The sequence below is a fragment of the Thunnus maccoyii genome, chromosome 1 (assembly GCF_910596095.1).
Source record: "Thunnus maccoyii chromosome 1, fThuMac1.1, whole genome shotgun sequence".
Taxonomy (NCBI): Eukaryota; Metazoa; Chordata; class Actinopteri; order Scombriformes; family Scombridae; genus Thunnus; species Thunnus maccoyii.
This window is the reverse complement of record NC_056533.1, coordinates 29,060,937-29,081,570: the sequence shown is the minus strand read 5'-3', so window position 1 is coordinate 29,081,570 and position 20,634 is coordinate 29,060,937. Positions and strand designations below refer to the sequence as shown.

The window sequence follows — 20,634 nt, the reverse complement described above, 5'->3', positions numbered from 1 at the left end:
GGATGAATAAAGTTTCACCTTATTTTATATTATGTACTTTACATGCAAGATAGAAGATGCACACATACCTGCAGAATGGTCTTGTATTGTAAATTGGCGTGTTGGCCCGCCTCAGTGTCCATTAACCGTTACCCTTGGTAAGAAATCATATCGTATTAAAGTTGACTAAGGGTAAAGAAAGCATAATTTTTCTTGATTGTGTGTTCCTGCATATAGCTAATCTCCAGCCATCAAATCTTTATTAACATAAACAACATTGCTTATACTGTTCCTCTTTAACTGTACTTAATCAGACACAGCTATTTTTCATTATCTTGTCTTTTTCCTACAATTTTCCATCCTATTTATTTAGTCTTTTGAGAAGAAGACGTTAGCAAGTTGTTCCAGTGCTAAGTAAGCACAGAGAGGGTATTAATGTTCAGGGACACAGTCTGACAGGACCACATGAACTCTAGTGATACTGGAGTTGTAAAGGGCATTGCTTCCTGGCTACCATTTTAATAAAGTGATCCTCTGCTCTGTGGAATAACAACTTCCTGGCGTTGTGTTTGTGTAGGTGGTGAGGCTCTCGATGAGTGTGGACTGAGGTACCTGCTGGCCATGCGTCTTCATACCTGCCTGCTCACCTCTCTTCCCCCTCTCTACCGCATGCAACTGCTCCACCAGGGTAAAAAAAAACACTGCTTACTATACTGCTGTTGGCTACCATAATGAGCTGTGACATAAAAAGCTATTTTAGAGACCTGCATTGCTTTATGTGACTGTCACTATATTATCCGATTTTGCGGTTATGAGACAGAGATGTCCAGTGCGTTTAATCTTGACAATAAACTGTAAACATCTCGCTCACTTTCTCTCTCTCTCTCTCTCTCTCTCTTCCCGTCTCCCTCCTCTTCGTCCTCTATCTATCTCTGCATCAGGTCTATCAACATGTCACTTTGCATGGGCCTTCCACTCAGAGGCAGAAGAAGAGCTGCTGAACATGATCCCAGCAATGCAGAGAGGTGACCCACAATGGTCTGAACTCAGAGCTGTGGGAGTGGGTTGGTGGATACGTAACATCAACACCCTGCGGAAAATGGTGGAGAAGGTACCAGGATAAATAAAGACCGATAACTATATCATTTCATTTAGTGTATTTTGTTGATTGATTGACAGTTTCTAACTTTGAGTATTGGGACTGAGATGTAAACAGAGGTAATGAAGTAGAAAAGGAAATTTGGACTCTTCCACAGTTGGTATACAAACTAGAGTGGGTATACAAGACAACAGATATACCTGACAATATAAAACAATCAAAAAACAGCCCTGCAATTAATTCCAGCTTTGTAAAGCTTATAATGTTTCCTGTGTTTGAAAGGTGGTAGTTCCAACAGACAATTGTAAGATTTTACAATGGCGCATTTATTGCAGGGCTATTGTATTCAGTTGCATCATATTGTCAGGTGTTTCTGTCATTTGCACACCCCCCCTGTAGTACAGCCATCAAACCTGTGCTGCCTGCAAATTTCAAAGGCAACGTGTCTTGAAATGTGCTTTTTGTCTGTACTAATCAGCTGAACTTTGTTCCCCAAGAGAAGTATATTATAGTTACAATAACTGTTAAGGAGCTAAGACAATTATAAAATTCAAAGCAAAGCACAACAAATATAGTAGTTATTAAAGTCCAGTAATATATAAATGTCTTAAACAGTAGATTAATGATACATTGGTTAAGGGAAACATTTGTACTGGTGTTGGTGATGATTTGCCATTAGTGTTTTGATATTTTGATTTTTATGTTCTCTTTCACTTTAGCCAGTCCACTCAAAAGTGAAATCTGGTACTATTATTTAGTAACTGTAATGTTTGTATGTTATCAGTTAGGTAAAGCTGCGTTCCAGAGAAACAACGATCCTTTAGATGCTGCTCTGTTCTACTTGGCCATGAAGAAAAAGGCTGTCCTGTGGGGGCTTTTCAGGTGAGACACATTATTCTGTACTGAGTACTTAACTTATTACTAACTTGTACTAAACTTTACTTTCAACAAAGTTCCTCACAGAACTTTCATTTAATATCAGGCTGAATGTTTCTTTTCTCTTAGATCTCAGCATGATGAGAAGATGACTCAGTTCTTCAAGAACAACTTCACTGAAGACCGCTGGCGAAAGGCAGCTCTGAAAAATGCCTTCTCCCTACTGGGAAAGCAACGCTTTGAACAATCCGCTGCCTTCTTCCTACTGGCTGGATCACTCAAAGATGCCATAGAGGTGTGAACAACAGACACACACACTTTTAACCTCAGCAACATATAAGATACTGTCATAGCCTAGTCTGCTTTAGCACTCCATTTCCATTTCCCTCACAGTTGGAACTTGGCATATCCTTGTTTTATGGAAATACAATGTAAAGTGTGAAGGTGTCTTGAAATGAAAAGCATTATATCACTGCATCACTAATTGGGTAGATAGCTGTTGCTGAGAGTCTTGGGCAGCTCTGCAGCTCTAAGCCTTTTAAATCACATATGAGAAGTCTAAATTCCACTGATAAGATACATAAAAAGCCTGCTTAGTTTTCCTTGGCCTGGGTTTACCATACCACACAGTCAAAACATACTGATAACCAAAAAAATTAAACAAGCATGAGCTTTGGATGCATCAGCTCCATGTCTTATTGTATTGAAATTTTTTACATACTGTATAAATACTTAAATGTCTAAATTGTTACATCTTACTTACTTATCTTACTTAAACTGCAGTTTTAACCCAGCATCTCCTCTCCTCTGCTGTTCCATGATGTGCAGGTGTTGATGGAGAAGATGGATGATCTCCAGTTAGCCATGATAGTGGCAAGGCTGTATGAGGCTGACTTTGAAAACTCATCCACCTGCCAAGGTCTCCTTTATGAAAAGGTCCTCGGCTGTAACAGGGATGGGAGTGGTTACCACTGTTCCAGACTGCACCCTGACCCGTTCCTCCGCAGCATAGCCTACTGGATCATGAAGGATTACACCCGAGCCCTGGATACACTGTTGGAGCGTATCCCCAAAGAGGATGACGAGAACCCCGGTCAGTTGGTTTGAGACATTTCAATCAGTAGTACACAGCAAAATCCACTACTAGCCATTTGCTCTGCCCATTTATTCGCATTGTGTTCTATACTTAAAGTTTTGTTTTTTTTCCTGTCCCTTTCCCCTATCCCTCTGTCTTAGATGTGATGGTGAAATCTTGCAACCCTGTGGTGTTCAGTTTCTATAACTATTTGAGGACACACCCTCTGATCATCCGTCGCCACTTTGCAAATCCAGAGGGCACAGCAACAACTGTGGGCCTCACTGCTGAGAAGAGCTGCGCAGATGAGATCAACCTCATAGAGCGCAAACTGTTCTTCACCACTGCCAACGCACATTTCAAGGTGGGCTCACTTATCAATGGCAGTGGGCCTGGCCCGGTTGTTTCACAGTCTGGTGAATGTAAATTACAAAAGCAAACAGGTGAAGGATATATAAGAAAGTCTTAAGATATGGTTTTAATCACATCCTGATCTTCTGTAGGTGGGCTGCCCGGTTCTGGCCTTAGAAGTGCTGTCCAAGATTCCCAAAGTTACCAAGAAATCTGGCTCCTCACCCCTCAGCAAAGCTTCATCCAAGGCCAACTTAAACTCCACCCAACCCCTGGAAAATGGGACCCAGGGAGGTATGGACTGGGTTTCACCAGCAGCACCTACCATTGCCTGGGGAGGAAACGACAGCATGGGTGGATTGGATTGGAGCCAGCCTATGGTCAAGGTGGAGGAAGACGAGCTGAAGCTGGACTGGGGAGAGGACAAGGAAGAGGACGAAGACGAAGATGATGATGGTCTGACTATGAAGAAACCGGAGGCTGAGACCAAAGCAGACGGAGGCTCAGAAAGTGGTGGTCCCAAACTGCAGAGAGAGGACTCACAGGTTGGACTAATATTGTAAAAACACAAAAAAACACAAGAACAAATACAAAAATATTGAATCAATGATAATAATACATATTTGAAATGTTCAAAATCATACATCTACCCCAAAAATAAATATTACATATAAGTTATTTAACTCATCTCAAGATATTTTCCTGAAAGGGTCTGAATGGAATTGACACTGTCAATTTGCAATGTAAAGCCTCACCATTAAAAAAAACCAAACAAAACAATAAACAGGTGACTCACAAAGTATGTAGAAAGTGAGCTTGAGGCCCGTTAAGGACTTGAATTGTGGTTTTTGACAGCCCTAAGATCTCTGGACTTCACTGATACACTCCTGTAAAGTCCATGACTCTGCAAGTGCAGGGAAGTCCACACATTTAGATTCAGCCAGTCATTGAGCTCACAGGTTAAGTCTCTTATCCACTGTTAAAGAGCTAACATCAGAATGTCACCTGATGACGTCATCTATCCAAGTATTGAACCTCCGACAATAAAATGCTAATTCTAATTTTCCTTTAACTCATTTTCACATTTTTCAGGGTGAGTCAGAGGTGGATGTGATAGCAGAGCAGCTGAAGTTCCGTGCCTGTCTAAAAATCCTGATGACAGAGCTGCGTACGCTGGCCACAGGCTTCGAGGTGGATGGAGGGAAGCTCCGCTTTCAGCTCTACAGCTGGCTGGAGAAAGAAATTGCAGCCATGCATAAGATCTGTAACTACAAGGTAAACTCTAGTAATATTTGATGTAATCTATACAACTTAATATTCACTAATGCACGAAAACTATTAGCAAATGTGTTTTTATGAACATGCAGGTGGAAGGGAAGGAGGATGATTCAGAGGTGGAGCGCTGGGGAGAACGAGCAGCATCACTGGACATATCAGACGAGGCCCTGGAGCGTATTGAGGCGGGGGCCTACGAGCGTCACCAGATGGAGCGCAGACGTCTTCAGGCCAAGCAGCAGCACTCTGAGAGACGCAAGGCATGGCTGAGGAAGAACCAGGCCCTGCTGAGGGTCTTTCTTTCCTACTGTAGCCTTCATGGAGCTAAGGGAGGAGGAGTCACCTCTGTACGCATGGAGCTTCTGTTCCTTCTGCAGGAGAGCCAGCAGGTACACACACACACACACACACACACACACACACACACTCATACAGACATGTATCTGAAGTAATTTTCTAATTGTCTTTCCTCAGCAAAAGCAAATAAACATCTTTGTGTCTCACACTCTCTCTGTAGGAGACCACAGTGAAGCAGCTGCAGTCTCCCCTGCCTCTGCCCACTACACTGCCTCTGCTATCAGCTTGCATTGCCCCCACCAAGACGGTCATAGCCAATCCCGTTCTCCACCTCAGCAACCACATTCACGACATCCTCCACACCATCACCCTCATGGAGACTCCGCCACATCCCGACATCATGGATGACCGGGTCAGAACTCAAATAAGAATCTCAAGTTTATAGAGACAAAGTGTAGAGCCCGACTGTAGCCTTTGACACAGTCATCTGTGACATGGTTCATTTTGATGTTGACTAAGTGTCTGTCTCTTCACCCTCAGGTGAATGCGCTGCACACTCTAGCAGCATCTCTGTCTGCTTGCGTCTATCAAGCACTGTGTGACAGCCACAGTTACAGGTAACCTCTCTCTCTCTCTCTCTCCTCTCTCTCTCATACATTTTAATTCATACAGGCATATTTTGTGTGCCTCTGCAGTGCAGAGCCACATGTCCAACAGTCTGCAAAATTTTATGTGCCCTCCTGAAAACAAAAATATGACTCCACCTTAGACAAGAGACATAGACAAAGATTGATGTTATTTAATTCATTTCCCTCTAGAAAAGAAAGCAAATGTACCTACCAAAATGTTGATTTATTCCCTTCAAGTGTATTATGATGCATTGTATGGCTGGGACTCACAGTGCACATTACTGTTATTGACTTTGCAGCAGCCAGACAGAGGCCAACCAGTTTACAGGGATGGTGTACCAGGGCCTCCTGCTCAGTGAGAGAAAACGACTCCGCACAGAAAGCATCGAGGAACATATAACCCCCAACTCCGCTCCTGCACAGTGGCCAGGTATTTTTTTTTTTTTTTTTTTGAAAAAGACATCTTTACTATTGGGGACTGGCTTTTCGTTCACTTGGCATTTAACATGCTGGTCATAATACAAATAGTTTTATTTTTAGTTTTAGAGACTGAAGTTAAGTTAGATCTTTTTCCAGAATCCTCACTGAATGCATAGAAACTTAAAAACGTGTGAGCATCAAAGACAAGATTGAGAGAGAATATGAGAAGCAGAGGAAGAGGATGAGCAGAGCAAAGCAAAGCAGGCTGTCTGTGTTTATGCAGAGAGGCAGATGGTGTTCTATAATAGGAGCTTCATGGCCTCTGGGAAGGAAACGGAAAGGCAGAGACTGATCACGCCATCATGCGAATGTTTCATAAATGTGTTCCGTATTGTGCAGAGACAGTGTTTTTGTTCTGCTGTGGAAGCTATTTTTATAAATTACGTGTCGATCTATTACGCAAATGCAATGTCATGTGTGTGTTTGTCCTCTTTCTCCAGGTGTGTCGTCCCTGATTTCTCTGTTGACGTCTGCCAGGGAGGAGGACCAGCCAAGGCTCAACGTGCTGCTGTGCGAAGCGGTCGTGGCAGTTTATCTCGCGTTGCTCATCCATGGCCTGGGCACTCATAGCAGCAATGAACTTTTCCGCCTGGCAGCACATCCCCTCAACAACCGCATGTGGGCCGCCGTCTTTGGAGGAGGAGCCAAAGTCATAATTAAGCCAAAGAGGCCTGAGACCCCACCAGGTAATTAATTATTTTGATGTTAATTACTTAGACCTTTATTTCCATCATGTCATGTCTTTGTCTCTAGTCTTCTCCCTGGTCTTCATAACTTGTCCCTATCCCTGTACTATTCTCCTCCCCGTTGTCCTCTTCACCTCAATCTGTTGGCTTTCTACATCATGACTTATCTCTGATCTGAGGCAAAGCTTCCATCTCTCTGGGTCTGTTTACATAGTTACATAGACATCCAATAGTCCTGTCCTGTTGATGCTCCTAAGATGCTGCTACTGCTGCTGCTGCTGCTGCTGTGTAGTGTCTTGTGTGAGTGTGCCCTCTGCCCTGTGTCCCAGTGCCAGCTGACTTTGAGGCAGCCAGGCCAGAGGAGTCTCAAGAGACAGGAAGACCTGAGCAGAGCAGCCTCACCCTAAACCCCCAACCCATCCCTACAGAAACCCAGCCCCCCAAACGACCCCTTCCTCCCATTTCAAGGGGAGAGGGGTTGGGCACTGTGGCACCAGCAACTAAGGCCAGCTGTGAGTAACTAGGCTGGTGGATTGCAGTGCTGGTTTGCAGGATTGCAGTGCATGGTAATTGTACTGGTTTGCATTGTTGCAGATGCTTGACTGACCCCTCTCTCTCTTGTGAAGCTACTACTTGAATGTCCATTACAAACAGCAAAGCCTACTAGTGCTATGAAGACAGTCATCTGTGTTCATTGTTATGATAAGCCAACAGCTCTGTGTGTCTGTGCGAGTGTGTGTGTGTGCGTACTGCATTGCATGTATTGTACATGTTGTAACGTCCTCTATGCTCATCTCATTGTGTCATTCCTGTTGTGCCACTGAAGCAACAGCTGGGCCTAGCAAGGAGTGTTCAGAAGCCAAGGCTGAGCAGCCCCCTCAGACTAAATCTGAATCTGAGACTAAACCAGGTACACCTTGAGAGGTTATTAGACTATTAAAACAGTAGATCTGAAACTCTGTAAGTAGTTCTTTTTGTCCAGTTTGTAGTATTAAAAACTACGTGAATGGAAACAGTTACTGTCTAACAGTAGTTTGTAGTAGAAGTAATGACTTCACCGTAGCTCTCCTGTGAGTTAAGTGAACTGTTTGTCTGCATTAGATTTTTAGATTTGTAGAAATTATACCGTTTTCTGAGTAGCTCTGTGCTAAAAGTCTGTTGACTGAACTTGACACTGTTCATCCATATTCATGAGGCCAAAGTAGCCTGTGCTCACATTGTATTTGTGGGGGAGAAAGATACAGGATGGCATTTAGACTCTGTACCACTGTAGGGTCAGAGATAGTTCTCAGTGAAGTGGAACCTTTTGAAGAACTGAGTAAGAGGAGAGAGGATCTTAAATGCCAGCCTGTTGATAAGAATCACTTTACCAAATGTTAAAAAGTCTGCTCTTTTGAGGGCAACTGCACACTTACATGCCACAAACACACAGCCAGACACAAATGTTACACACTGATATTTCCTCCATCACACTCTAAATAACTCTCATTCTTAGAGAAAATAAACATCTTACAGTCACCAATCTCATCTTGTGTTTGTCTCCCTTAAGCGCTGTGGATACAAGAAAACGCTTAGCACATGATTGCACAACAAATTCACCATCATTGTTGTGTATTTTGCGCAGTGCACTACATCAAATATTTACTTATTCAATTATGTAATGGGCTGTGTAGTATTTATGTGTCTAACCACACTGTCTACTCTGGTTTGTGTCTTATCTTGTTTTGTCTGGTGCGATGCCAGAGGTAGTCACCCAGGATAATGGTGCAGGTTTGTGCACAAGCTAGTGAGTCTTGCCCTGTGCCTCCATCCTAAACATTTGTTTGTTGTGCATTTGTGTCTCTCTTTTTCAAATGTATTGATTTTTCTTTTGTGTGCTATGACTCATAAAAGTCATAGAACTCAGTGACTCAGAACTCAGTCACTAAGAACCACAATTTAGGCATTTTTATACAGTTAATATCGATAATTTATCATTCTGCTCTATTGTGGATGTATACCGTGTTCTGCGTAGAGTGTCGATGCAGTTCACTTCCTCCTGATTCTTGACCTTCTCTTAACTTTACAATGAGACTGCAGACTAATGCAAAGTTCACCATTTGAACAATGCCATGTCTTCATTCTGTCCTCCCCCCAGTCGCTCCCCCTCAGCCCCCAGCAGAGGACGTTGACCGATACAGACGAAGGTTCAACATGAGGATGCTGGTCCCTGGACGCCCTGTAAAGGAGACGCCAGCCACACCACCTCCTGTGCCCACTGAGAGACCCGCCTACAGGGAGAAGTTCATTCCCCCAGAGCTGAGCATGTGGGACTATTTTGTGGCCAAGGCAAGGCATTTGAATGACCATATATGTGAAGGCAGCTTATGAAATCTGTGATTCATAGTCTTCAGGTTATTAAAAAGTTATCCTGTTCTCTCGCCCTCTCTGCCTTTATTTTTCTATCATTATTTCCTCCCTCTCAGCCCTTCCTGCCGCTGTCAGACAGCAATGCTCTGTGTGATTCAGATGAAAGCGGCGCAGAGGATGATGAAGATGATGACGCCTTCCTTTCTGATACACAGATAACAGAGCACTCTGACCCCAACTCCTACAGGTACGGCTTGGCTTCTTTTGTTTCCCTGCAGCCTAATGTGAAGCTTTGCTTCCAATTTTAATTCTCTGCATGTCTGTCTGGTACGTAGCTGGGCTCTGATCCGCCTGGTCATGGTGAAACTGGCTCATCACAGCGTCAAGAACTTCCTCCCTCTCACTGGCCTTGACTTTACAGGTACACACCCACCGCATCATGTTGACCCTAAACAGCTTAAATCTATTCTTTATGAAAGTACACAGAAGTATTTTGAGAATAATCTGTAGAAATATATATACATAAACTATTTATTTGTGTTGTAGTTGCTTGTATATGTATATTTATATGTGTTTGTGTCACAGATCTGCCAGTCATATCCCCTCTCAGCAATGCTGTGTTGAAGACTTTAGAGAATTGGGAACAGCTTCTGCTGGAGCGAATGAACAAGTTTGATGGCCCGCCTCCCAACTACATCAACACTTACCCTACTGACCTCAGCGCAGGAGGTGGCCCCGCCATACTGCGACACAAGGCCATGCTGGAGCCAGACAACACACCCTTCAAGTGAGAATTAAATGATATATTTAGAAATACATAGACACACACTCACTCACCAGGGCTGGGTGATTAAAAACACTACGCCACAAATCTAATTATTTTACTTGCATATTATGTACTACCACTGCAATACTAACACCCCAAGTAACACATATTGCTAGAGGGCATTAGTGTAGTTCAGGAGCCCAACTAGCCACTAAGTTGAAAAGAAAAACATAAATGTAATTGATCAATCAATCAGGATGATTAAATAGGCAATAAATATTAAACAAAACCTTAACAAGACAATGAGTCTACAGCCACAGTAGCAGCTCTAGGAGGCTGTACTTGCACAGTGGTGCTTTGAGCTAAATACTAACATCAGCATGCTAACATGCTACCAATGACATGGTAATGAAATGCTTACCATCTCAGTTTTGCATGTTTAGCATGCTAACATGCTGGCATGCTATTTAGCATAAAACATGATGGTATTTAAGTCAGTTATTATGATTCACCCTGAGGGGGATCTGGTTATCCATCTAATAGTTGTTGAGATATTTCAGTCTGGACTGAAGTGGTGGACCAACCAATAGACTGACATTGCCATCCCTAAAAATCATGTCTGAAATACATCCAATGTCAGAAAATGTGCAAAGTCTCACAGCTGGAGCCCCAAAAAAATCTATGTGATGAGTTTTCTTGCAAACAAACATCTTTAAATTCAGAGTTACTCATCAGAAGACACTGTGTGTATCCTTGAGGTCTAACAAACCTATTTAGACCTCATTGGTATTTTAGACCTCATGTATTTTAAATCTTTTACATCCATGTTTACTAGCTTGCTGTCATCCTCTTTCCAGCTTTTATTGGTGCATTTCTGCATTTTATGTCACATTACAGCCACTTGTAGATCATTGGAATAGTGTGAAACCATCAGCAGGTCTGTCTATCCTGAGACAAACAAAAAATGGAGACCCACTCATATTCATTCCACCGGGCACCTTTAAGCTTTTTAGCTTTTCTGAAGGGCACAAACCCAACAATTTGTCAGGGCAACCACAATGTTGCCTTGGCTTTGAGAAGCAGTATCCCCTGACCAAACTACATCTCTTGAGTGTTAACAGCAAGTGTCCTTGAGCCAACCACAGAAGTTCTCAAGGCATTTTGTATTCAGGGATACAAGCTCAGTAGCAAATTATTAGCGTATACTGCACATATAAAGCTCTGCCATGAAGTAAAATGAGTTTATCTAATGATATGATAAAATTTAAAATACTTTGGTTACACATGTGCACACTCAGAACACTTAGCGTAATTGAACAGCCAAGTCATTGGTTAAATGTGATGGAAATGTTGACACTTGTATGTACTGTATATTGTGTATTTACATTTTACCACAAGTTGCGATCACTAAAGCAAAACGTGGTTTTACTGCTTATAGTTTTACCTGTTTTCACAAGTTATGTCAGTTATGTCCACATAGTTCATATTTAGTTTAAACAAAACAGAGGAAGGGAAACGGATAATAATTATAATAATAATTATTATTTTGCTCTAATTTGACTCTTAATCCATTTTAATAATGTATATATGCATTTATCATAACATAAACCAAATACATTGTAAATTTCAGTTACGTATACTGTGTATTTATGTGTGAAGTTTCAGATCATCTGCTGTTCTGTGGCACTGAAAATAAACCATGACGTAAGCCCTCTTACTGGATGCATTCATGTCTTACAAATGTATTTTTGTTCATGTTTTTACTTTCAGGACAAAGAACCATCAGTCCTTTCCAGCTCGACGTCTGTGGCATTTCCTGGTCAAACAGGAAGCTCTTCAGGAGACTTTAATCCGTTACATCTTCACTAAGAAAAGGAAGCAGAGTGAGGTCAGCATCCCACATATGTGAAAATATTTAGGTTTTGTTTTTTCCCGATTCAGTGTTTATTACCAGTGAGGGTGAAACCAGCTATGTTTAATTATGTATTAATGGTCATGTAGTTCATATCTACACCAGAATGTTTGCATTTTCCCTTCCTTGTTCACTTCCCTTAATACTGTATTGGCCCAAATATAAATCTAGATAATCTTGGAAATTTCATTTTTAAAAATGTGTTTGTCTCACGTTTAAAAATTAGAAATTCAAGTCATCTTTCAAGTGAAATTACCCTTTTTACTGGCTCAAGTTACCGTCACTTGTCGACCTAGGATGAAGAGAGGTAGTGAAAAAATGTGGCTTGAAAGAAGGCTATAATAACCATGTGACACCAATTTTAAAATCATGGTGATTGATTAGATACAGTCTAGAGGACTGCATTGGGAATGGGTCCCACGGACAATGCAACTCTTTCAGGAGCGGGTGGTTTTAACTTTGCTGCGGGTGGGAGCTGGCGGTCAAAAAATAAACTGCGGGTCTCAGGATTTAGCCAACACTGCAGGCTGACTCACAGAGCCAGGCGGAGTGCTCAGTCAGCGCTCCTCCCTGATACCACTACCTGCTGCCGCTCCTTGTCACACACATACACACCCACACTTATGAGTGCGCACCACCAGCTGCTGCAACCTAAACCAAAGAACAGAAACACCAAACAATGTGAACATTATGCGATACCGCAGGTTTTTACTACTTTTGTGCTCATTTAGGAGATAACGGAGGTGTAAGCTTGCATCAAGTTTCATGCCATCATCATTAGGAGCACTACTCCTGATCAGGGAAACATAACAAAATAAAACAACCACAGCCAACAACACATGTTCTAAAATAAGAATGCTAAAATGAATAAATACACTGTAATTTCACCCTAGAACAGGCATATTCTCTAGAACATAATTTCGCTACAGCATTACCAACAGGTATGCATCTCTTTATTAATACCACACAATAAAATAACGTGTCTTCCCTACAACACCAAATCAATGTAACTCTATTGTGCGGGCGTGAATGGTCAGAATGTTTGCGGGTGCAGGTGGGAGTGGACACACACGTTGTGGAAGCGGGCAGTAATGGTTAGAAATCCAGCAGGAGCAGAATTAAGAAAACAGTCCCACGCAGAGCTCTAAACAGTCATCAAACAATTATCAGGCTGCCAAGAAATGTGGTGTCACAGGATGTTAGAAAATGAAAAGCCTTGAAAATCTGATTCAAAGAACATGACAGGAGAGTGTGTAAGTACTGCTAAAAACAGAATGAATTAATAAGTATTACTAAACATGCTATTTTAAAAACAAATAACTAAATAAAGTAATTACCATACTTTATTTTTATCATTTTATTTTTGTTGCTCTACTCATTTTTTAACGTGACAATATGTTTAAAAGATACAATTCATCTGCCTCTCTGTTTCTCTTCTTCAAAACAGGGACATTATACATTTGGGCCAATTCAGTATTTGTTTTCTTCATGTCACTTCATTCCACATTGCACAGCATGTATAGGTTGCCCACATTAACGTTAAACTGAATGTACACACCATCCTCATAGTTTTCTGCATCGCAAGACACTTAGAGATTAAAATGTATTGAGATTTTCCATCAGAGACCTTAAGGCTTTGGTAATTTGTCTTAATAATTGACTGTTTGACAAATAAATTTACATGATTGTGGGGTATTTTGAAACCCTGGTATTACCCATATATCCAAATCTATCAATCTATTGTGATAAACTGAGCATTTATCTCTATTGTTGATATTATTGTAATTATTGTTATTCTTGCTTTGACTCTCAGACATCTTTATTTAAGTACAGGACAGTGCCTTCTATGATGTCTGGGTCTAGTTGTTATTATTATGTAATCACTTTCATGACAGTCTGCTACTGTAGCTGCAAGACCAAAATGGTCCCAAGTGCTTTGTTTCTTATTATTACAACATTAATGTCAGTCTTTGCTAACTGTAGTGGACAGATCTTCAGATAACAGCAGCAGTCAGATCTACAGTTCATATATCCATTAGTCCTGAGGCATGACTGTAGCTACATGTTAATGAGGTGGACTGAGCTCAGAGTGCATTTTATCAACAAGATCAACATTTTTCATTTTCTTTTCATCCCATGTTTTATTTTTCTGTTTGTGCATGTGTTTTGTGTCGTGCCGTGTTGGTGTGTTTTGTGTCTATATTGCCTTTGTGTGTGTTGTGTAGCTTTTAGACAACCATATGGACCATGTAACCCCAAACTGCATAGCAGGAGCTAGCAGTCCAAATAAGGTAGTATCATTTACTGTACCAGCCCAGGCCCTGGCTCTGTCTGTCCGTCTGTCTATCAAGGAGAGTCACTGCAAAGCCAAGCTTGGAGGAGCAAGTGCATTAAACCTTAAAACAACGATTGTGCACCACTCGCACAGGGTTTAAGTTTAAAGGTTGTGGTCAGAAATTGCAACAAATGAGTACCTGTGGGAAAAGATTTTGATATCTCCTCTCCAGCTTGGCCTGATAGTGACTGGTCCTTCAGTTATTCTGGCATAAAATCTACTCAAGGCTATAAGGCTTAGATCGAACGTCTAATCTTTCCCTCTCACTGGGACACCACTCATATAACCTCATATCCAATCCCTGCCTATAACACATCTCCTTGTGTTTCTCACTCCTTTCTCCTATCTAGCTGGACTGATTCTGCTGAACCCAAAAGCAAAAAAAAAATCGTCCCTTTAAGAAAATCGGACCTACTAACTTGCATGCTCAATGTCAGGGCTGTGTGAGGCTTGCTAATCCTGCAGAGTGTTTTCACTGGGGAAACCAAATCAGCAGTCAAAGTTGTCGACATTTACTTGTGTACCTGTACATGTCAAATTCTCCTATAACTACCCTTGTGAATGTATACCTGATGCTACCTTCACATTAAGTGGAGATATCATTTGATGGCTCAAAGCAACAGCTGGTGCTTTTTGGAAGTACATTTCTTCCACTTTTCTCCTTATTGGATGAAATTAACTTAATACTAACATTATTTCTGAAAATAGACTTCTGAATATCTTTTTTTTTTTTCTCAGTGGAGTCCCCTAGTTTAATGTTCTTTAACCCTGATGTATCTGCTTTCTTGGCTTTTCCAGGTGGAGGCAGATCTGGGCTATCCAGGAGGCAAGGCAAAAATCATTCACAAGGAGTCTGACATAATCATGGCATTCGCAATCAATAAGGTGAGTTGAGTTATAAAAATACTGGGTAACTCTTAATTTTATGAGTCTGTAATTTCCTAATGATTTTTCTGGTCATTTCCTGGAAAGAACTGTGTAATTTGATAGTAAGTATACGCAAAACACAGACAGAGTTGTAAGACAGGTGGTACCAAATAAGTCCTTTCAAAGCAACCTCTCTCTGAATATGCAACATACAGCATATCCGTTTCTTTCTTGGAAATTATAAGAAACTGTGGTCAACTTCACCCTTAATGTTACCCTTTTCTCTCTCCTTGTTCCTCACCTCCTTGCTCCCCTCCTTTCCCAGGCTAACTCCAATGAGATAGTGCTGGCCTCCACTCATGATGTCCAGGAGGTGGACGTGTCTACTTTGGTGGCTGTCCAGCCCTACACCTGGATAGGGGAGGACTTTGATAAGGAGTCTCGCAGGTCAGATCATCTTCTACAAAATCATTTAATTCCACACTGCACAAACTCGGCATCTCCAAAGAAAACAGTGAGAGAACACGGTTGTGTTTTTGTTTTACAGCTCTGACGACATAGACCACCGTTCCTCTCACACCAACATTGCCCAGGCTAGCTCTGTCCCCTTTGCACCACCACAGATGCCGGTCTCTGCATCCATGCCATGGCTCGGCAGCGGGCAGACCAGCATGGGAGCCAGTGTGGTATGAGTTTATGCACTACAAACACAGATATATACAAACACACAGTTAAACCAGGCAGCAATATGTGTGCAGTTGTTAGAAGTTGCCAGTAGGGGGAACCTAAGCACTGTTTTGGCTCCTACAGACTGCATGTGACTCTGCAGTCTTTTCATTTCATAACATTTCGTGCTCCACGATAGATGCAGTAAAGCTGCAGGAAAGTTTTACATTTACACGAGGGATTCAGAATTTAAAAAGGCAATTGACTACTTGGATTTTTATTCTGCAGTTTGTGGCCCTTGCACATATTCATGAGAAGTTTATATTTCTAATTCTTATCAATGTCGAGCAAAACTGAGCCATGACGACTAAACAGCTGGCCTGCTGAGTCTATGGAGGCTGATACAGAGAGGGGGGTGGGTTTGCACGACAGAGATGTACGTATATAAACACAGATAGCACCAGCTCTCACAGCCGGCTACCCAAGGTACAGATTTGCGTCACACTGTCACACAGCCAGGGTTCTCCATGTCCCAGCCATTTTGATAAATGTTATGTGTGATACACTGAGCAAGACAGGACAGAGGGTTTCATACACGTTCAGTGGATTACAAAAGGGAGTTTCTAAAGTAAGCAGAGTGTTTTGCTCTCATGTCTGAGCTAAAGCGGAGAGCTTTGTCAAACTTCCCTGTAGTTTTTGAGAACAATAGATGTGTTTGCTGACTGTTTAAGGCTTGTTTTATGGCTGGTGTTGCATTATTCGGCAATAAAGAACCACCACACGAGACGTCCTCCAATGCACCTTATAAATTAATTGTAATAACACATTTAGCAGGACTGGAACCACAAATTTTGAGGAATTGATTTATCATTTTCTGAAGAAAAGTGGTATGCTGAAATATGCAGGTGTAAACACTGTAAACTGTAAGCAATTATTTTTTGTATGTAAAATATTGGAGATGACATTAAAAATAAGTTGAAGGAGTTGAAGTGTCAGTTTAAGTCCAAGCACAGAAATGAGTTTAAGTGTCAGTAAGTGAAAGTGCTTGAATCACCTGAGATAAGTTGAAGTGTTACTGAAGTGTCAGTTAAGAGTTAAATCTGGTGGAGAAAACATTTAATTTAACATATTCAAATGTTTATGGTCACATCCTGTAGTTTTGTTTTGCACCACAAAACACAGAATATTTATTTTTAAATTAAATCGTTGGTCATCTGGATGTTTTTTTTTATGTCTTTCAGATAATGAAGAGAAATCTAAACAATGTGAAGAGAATGACATCCCACCCCATATATCAGTATTGTAAGTGTCTGCATTTAAGTCTGTGCATAGCAGGTCATCACCAATATACGGTTGAGTCTTTCTGTCTTTGTCCCTGTTTCTCCTTCTTACTACTCACGTGTGTGTGTTTGTGTTTGTGTCTGCGTCTGCACACACGTCAGACATGACAGGGGCTCAGGACGGCAGTGTGAGAATGTTTGAATGGAACAGACCTCAGCAGCTCATCTGCTTCAGACAAGCAGGCAACGCTCGAGTCACCCGACTCTATTTCAATTCCCAGGGCAATAAGGTACACACACGCACACACACACACACACACACACACACACACACACTGCACCGCCTGTGTTTTGTCTATTTAATATGGTGTCTCTGATTGCTCTGTATTCTGCTTGTAGTGTGGAGTTGCTGATGGAGAGGGCTTCCTCAGTCTCTGGCAGGTCAACCAGACATCCTCCAACCCTAAACCCTACCTGGTGAGCTCACCTCCCACCTGCCCCACCTCCTTCAACACCTCCCCAGCACACACAAACACATCCTTAGAAAACAAAATATTGATAATTAACATTTAATATGTAGTCTGTGTTTTTCACGTCCCTGTTCTTGCTGACAGAGTTGGCAGTGCCACACTAAGACCTGCGGAGATTTTGCCTTCATCACGTCCTCCAGCCTCATCGCCACAGCCGGACAGTCCAATGATAACAGGTCAGCATCAGCACTGAACGCCACTATTTAACCAACACTGCTCTTTGTCTGTTGGTACTGACTAATATTATCTTCTATTTACTTTGTCCACAGAAACGTATGCCTGTGGGACACTCTGATTTCACCTAGCAATACTATGGTCCATGGTAAGACATCCAAAACACTTCAAACAAGATTATTCCAGTGATCTTTCCTGCATGTCAAGTTGTTTTATGATCCATTTCACATTTCCTCCCTCCCACACTCTCAGCGTTCCCCTGCCATGAGAACGGGGCCACTGTGCTGCAGTATGCTCCCAAACAGCAGCTGCTGATCACTGGAGGCAGAAAGGGCTTTGTGTGCGTGTTTGACATCCGCCAGAGACAGCTGCTCCACACTTTCCAGGCCCATGACTCAGCCATCAAGGCCCTCGCACTGGATGCCTTCGAGGACTTCTTCGTCACTGGATCCGCAGAGGGCAACATGAAGGTGACAGACACATACTCCACTCACTCACTCATCCGCTCACCAAAGCACATTTGATGATAAATGTCCCCTTCTAGATAGGAAGGAACCTACTTGACTCAGAAAATCCACCCCCTCATATTCTCTAGCAGTTAAGCTATCATCTTGTTGGAATTTTCCCTTTCTGCTGTTTCAGTATAGAAAAAACAGACCATGAATAAATGTGCCAGATATTTTTTAGGCTAATTTATCACATTGAAAATGTGAGTAATTGGTGAAAAATAACCATCACAATTTCCTAAAGCTTAAATTGATATTTTTCCATATTTCTTGGTGTGTACAAAAAACAGACTAAAAGACGAACATATGTAGTTTCTATCATAGAAGGCTATGAAAACCAGGAAATCCTCACATTTAAGAAGCTTAAAAGGACAAAATTGTGTTTAAAAAAATGACATTTTGATAGTGTGAAAATGTTTTCAACCTGTTTTCGACAAAATTACAAAAATTTCACACCACTTTCAGCTTCACAGCACTCAAATGCACTCCTGGTTGCTCTGGTTGGCTCATGAAGATCACAGTGACAGGCTCCACATAATAAAAATAATGATGAACAGTTGTCTGGTGACACTGGTTTTAAAAAGAAAAGACACTAATCACCTCCTCTGTCCCCCTGCTTTCTACTCTCCAGGTGTGGAAGTTAGCCGGCCATGGGCTCATGCACTCTTTTAGCACTGAGCACGCTAAGCAGTCCATCTTCCGCAACATCGGTGCCGGTGTCATGCAGGTGGAGACGCGGCCCGGTAACCGCATCTTCACCTGCGGAGCAGACGGCACCCTGAAGATGAGGGTCCTCCCCGACCGCTACAATATCCCCAGCTTGGTTGACGTCCTGTAACGCCTACTTCCACTTCTGAGGGTCCAAAGAGGAAAGAGACAGAAAGAAAAAAACACAAAAGCTTATGTAACACTTGCTAGGCATTAATAGTATAATTGATGGTGGAAGACTTGGTCAAAAGATCACCACGCTTTTGACATCTTTCAGAGTGTGCAGTGTTCACAGGTTTACTGATGATTGATGTAAATCATATCCAGAATGACAAACGGAGCTGCAAATATTTTTTTTTTCCCAAAGGCTGAAAGCAAAGTTACAAGCAAAAGGTAACATACTTGATTTTAAAGCTAGATTTATTGTAATTTTTATTGAAGAATCTCTACTCTTAGAGTGTGTCCATAGGGAAGCTATGCATGTCCTGTTCTCGTTACGCGGTGCAATCACAGGTCTATTGATAGTGCTCTGTAAAAGTGCTCAAGCAAAAATTTTAAAAGTGTGTAACTGTCGTCATTTTGTGCCCACAGCTGAAATCTCTTAGCATCTACTGTAACCAGCACTGTGGTTTGTTATTAAGTCAGTGGTTTCCAGTGTGAATCGAGTTGTTGGAATCTGCATTTTGTTTCAATGGTTTTGCCCCCCCCCCCTGCCTTTTTGCCCGGCTTTTCTCAGCCCTTATGGAAGACTTGATGGTGCATTGCTCCTATAGTGACACCCCTCCCCCCACCCCCCTCCCCCTAATTCACTGGCTGCCCGGTCACACACTCTGGTCTGTCCTGGTTTGGGCTCAACCCGGCCCGGTTCGGTCCTCCAGTGTGCGTTCACTCTGCTGTGTCTGCCATCTGTACGCCTGCCCACCCACCTGCCCTCAAATGCCTGTTTGTGTGGCAGACTCACTGCTAGAACATTCCTGTTTGGAAGATGATGTGTTTTACTCTCGTGACTGTGATTTCAATGTTTCCATCTGTCTGGTCCAAACATAAATGCCCACCCACCCAGAGCAGAAACACAAAGGTTCACTTCTGGTTTTGCACAAGATATTCTTGAATTTGTTTTATTTTTGGTTTTTTTGTTTTTTTAATTAATTTTATTTTATTATTTAAATTATTTATATGTTTGTGTTTGTTTGGTTTACCATTCCTTTGTAAAACTATTTAACTTATTGCCTTTTTATTTTAGGAATGTAAGGGGTTTTACTGTATCTCACTGGGAGATGTGCAACAGTCTACTGTATGTAAGTGTGTGTTACCTCACTAGTTGTTTTTACTGTTTCATCCATAAGGAATAGATATTTGCACTCAAATTATGGAGACACTAAAAGTTTATTTCAAACAAATGGGTTATTGAAGAAGAAACTGTTATATACAAATGAATGTCTGGCTTCATTTGGCCTAGTAGTAAAACGTTTGAAATAGTTTTAATATATAAATTATATAAATATATATATATATATATGAAATATCACAACAGCTTGTACAAACATGAAAGCATTTCTTTATTTTTTGGTTTGTATCATACCAGCTGGATTAGTTGTAACTTTTGTTAAGTGTATGTATGGTATTTATTAAAGAGATTTGTGTTTCTCTCCCTCTTTCTGCCCACTATGTGTACTGTATGTATCCTAAGTGTGTTACCAATGGTCCTGCTGGTGTCTGGTGTGTATGTGTGTGCATGTACTGCAAAAGAAGCCAATATCATGGGTAGACGCTTACTACAGTAGGGCACTTGGA

The 20,634-nt window shown here is 41.6% G+C and overlaps 1 protein-coding gene across 5 annotated transcripts in view; it reads left to right on the top strand.

The window, feature by feature from the left end:
* The window catches only part of dmxl2 (Dmx-like 2), a 39,968-nt gene extending 19,473 nt beyond the window's left edge, over nucleotides 1–20,495 (top strand). For 2 of the 5 annotated variants that reach the window (XM_042394818.1, XM_042394732.1), the window contains exons 26-56: nucleotides 557–667; nucleotides 921–1,090; nucleotides 1,863–1,960; nucleotides 2,084–2,249; nucleotides 2,783–3,047; nucleotides 3,191–3,393; nucleotides 3,533–3,925; nucleotides 4,473–4,655; nucleotides 4,748–5,044; nucleotides 5,173–5,364; nucleotides 5,493–5,569; nucleotides 5,881–6,011; nucleotides 6,502–6,747; nucleotides 7,077–7,259; nucleotides 7,574–7,657; nucleotides 8,885–9,075; nucleotides 9,213–9,343; nucleotides 9,432–9,517; nucleotides 9,682–9,883; nucleotides 11,633–11,750; nucleotides 14,000–14,065; nucleotides 14,908–14,994; nucleotides 15,302–15,423; nucleotides 15,524–15,662; nucleotides 16,884–16,944; nucleotides 17,085–17,212; nucleotides 17,322–17,399; nucleotides 17,537–17,628; nucleotides 17,722–17,774; nucleotides 17,879–18,096; nucleotides 18,764–20,495. In XM_042394818.1, the coding sequence (XP_042250752.1) occupies nucleotides 557–667; nucleotides 921–1,090; nucleotides 1,863–1,960; nucleotides 2,084–2,249; nucleotides 2,783–3,047; nucleotides 3,191–3,393; nucleotides 3,533–3,925; nucleotides 4,473–4,655; nucleotides 4,748–5,044; nucleotides 5,173–5,364; nucleotides 5,493–5,569; nucleotides 5,881–6,011; nucleotides 6,502–6,747; nucleotides 7,077–7,259; nucleotides 7,574–7,657; nucleotides 8,885–9,075; nucleotides 9,213–9,343; nucleotides 9,432–9,517; nucleotides 9,682–9,883; nucleotides 11,633–11,750; nucleotides 14,000–14,065; nucleotides 14,908–14,994; nucleotides 15,302–15,423; nucleotides 15,524–15,662; nucleotides 16,884–16,944; nucleotides 17,085–17,212; nucleotides 17,322–17,399; nucleotides 17,537–17,628; nucleotides 17,722–17,774; nucleotides 17,879–18,096; nucleotides 18,764–18,970 (4,778 nt within the window). In that variant the 3' untranslated portion in view covers nucleotides 18,971–20,495. The remainder of the gene's footprint in view (nucleotides 1–556; nucleotides 668–920; nucleotides 1,091–1,862; nucleotides 1,961–2,083; nucleotides 2,250–2,782; nucleotides 3,048–3,190; nucleotides 3,394–3,532; nucleotides 3,926–4,472; nucleotides 4,656–4,747; nucleotides 5,045–5,172; nucleotides 5,365–5,492; nucleotides 5,570–5,880; nucleotides 6,012–6,501; nucleotides 6,748–7,076; nucleotides 7,260–7,573; nucleotides 7,658–8,884; nucleotides 9,076–9,212; nucleotides 9,344–9,431; nucleotides 9,518–9,681; nucleotides 9,884–11,632; nucleotides 11,751–13,999; nucleotides 14,066–14,907; nucleotides 14,995–15,301; nucleotides 15,424–15,523; nucleotides 15,663–16,883; nucleotides 16,945–17,084; nucleotides 17,213–17,321; nucleotides 17,400–17,536; nucleotides 17,629–17,721; nucleotides 17,775–17,878; nucleotides 18,097–18,763) is intronic. The other 3 variants (XM_042394983.1, XM_042394908.1, XM_042395067.1) reach the window with 3 other exon arrangements.
* Nucleotides 20,496–20,634: the final 139 nt, after the last annotated feature.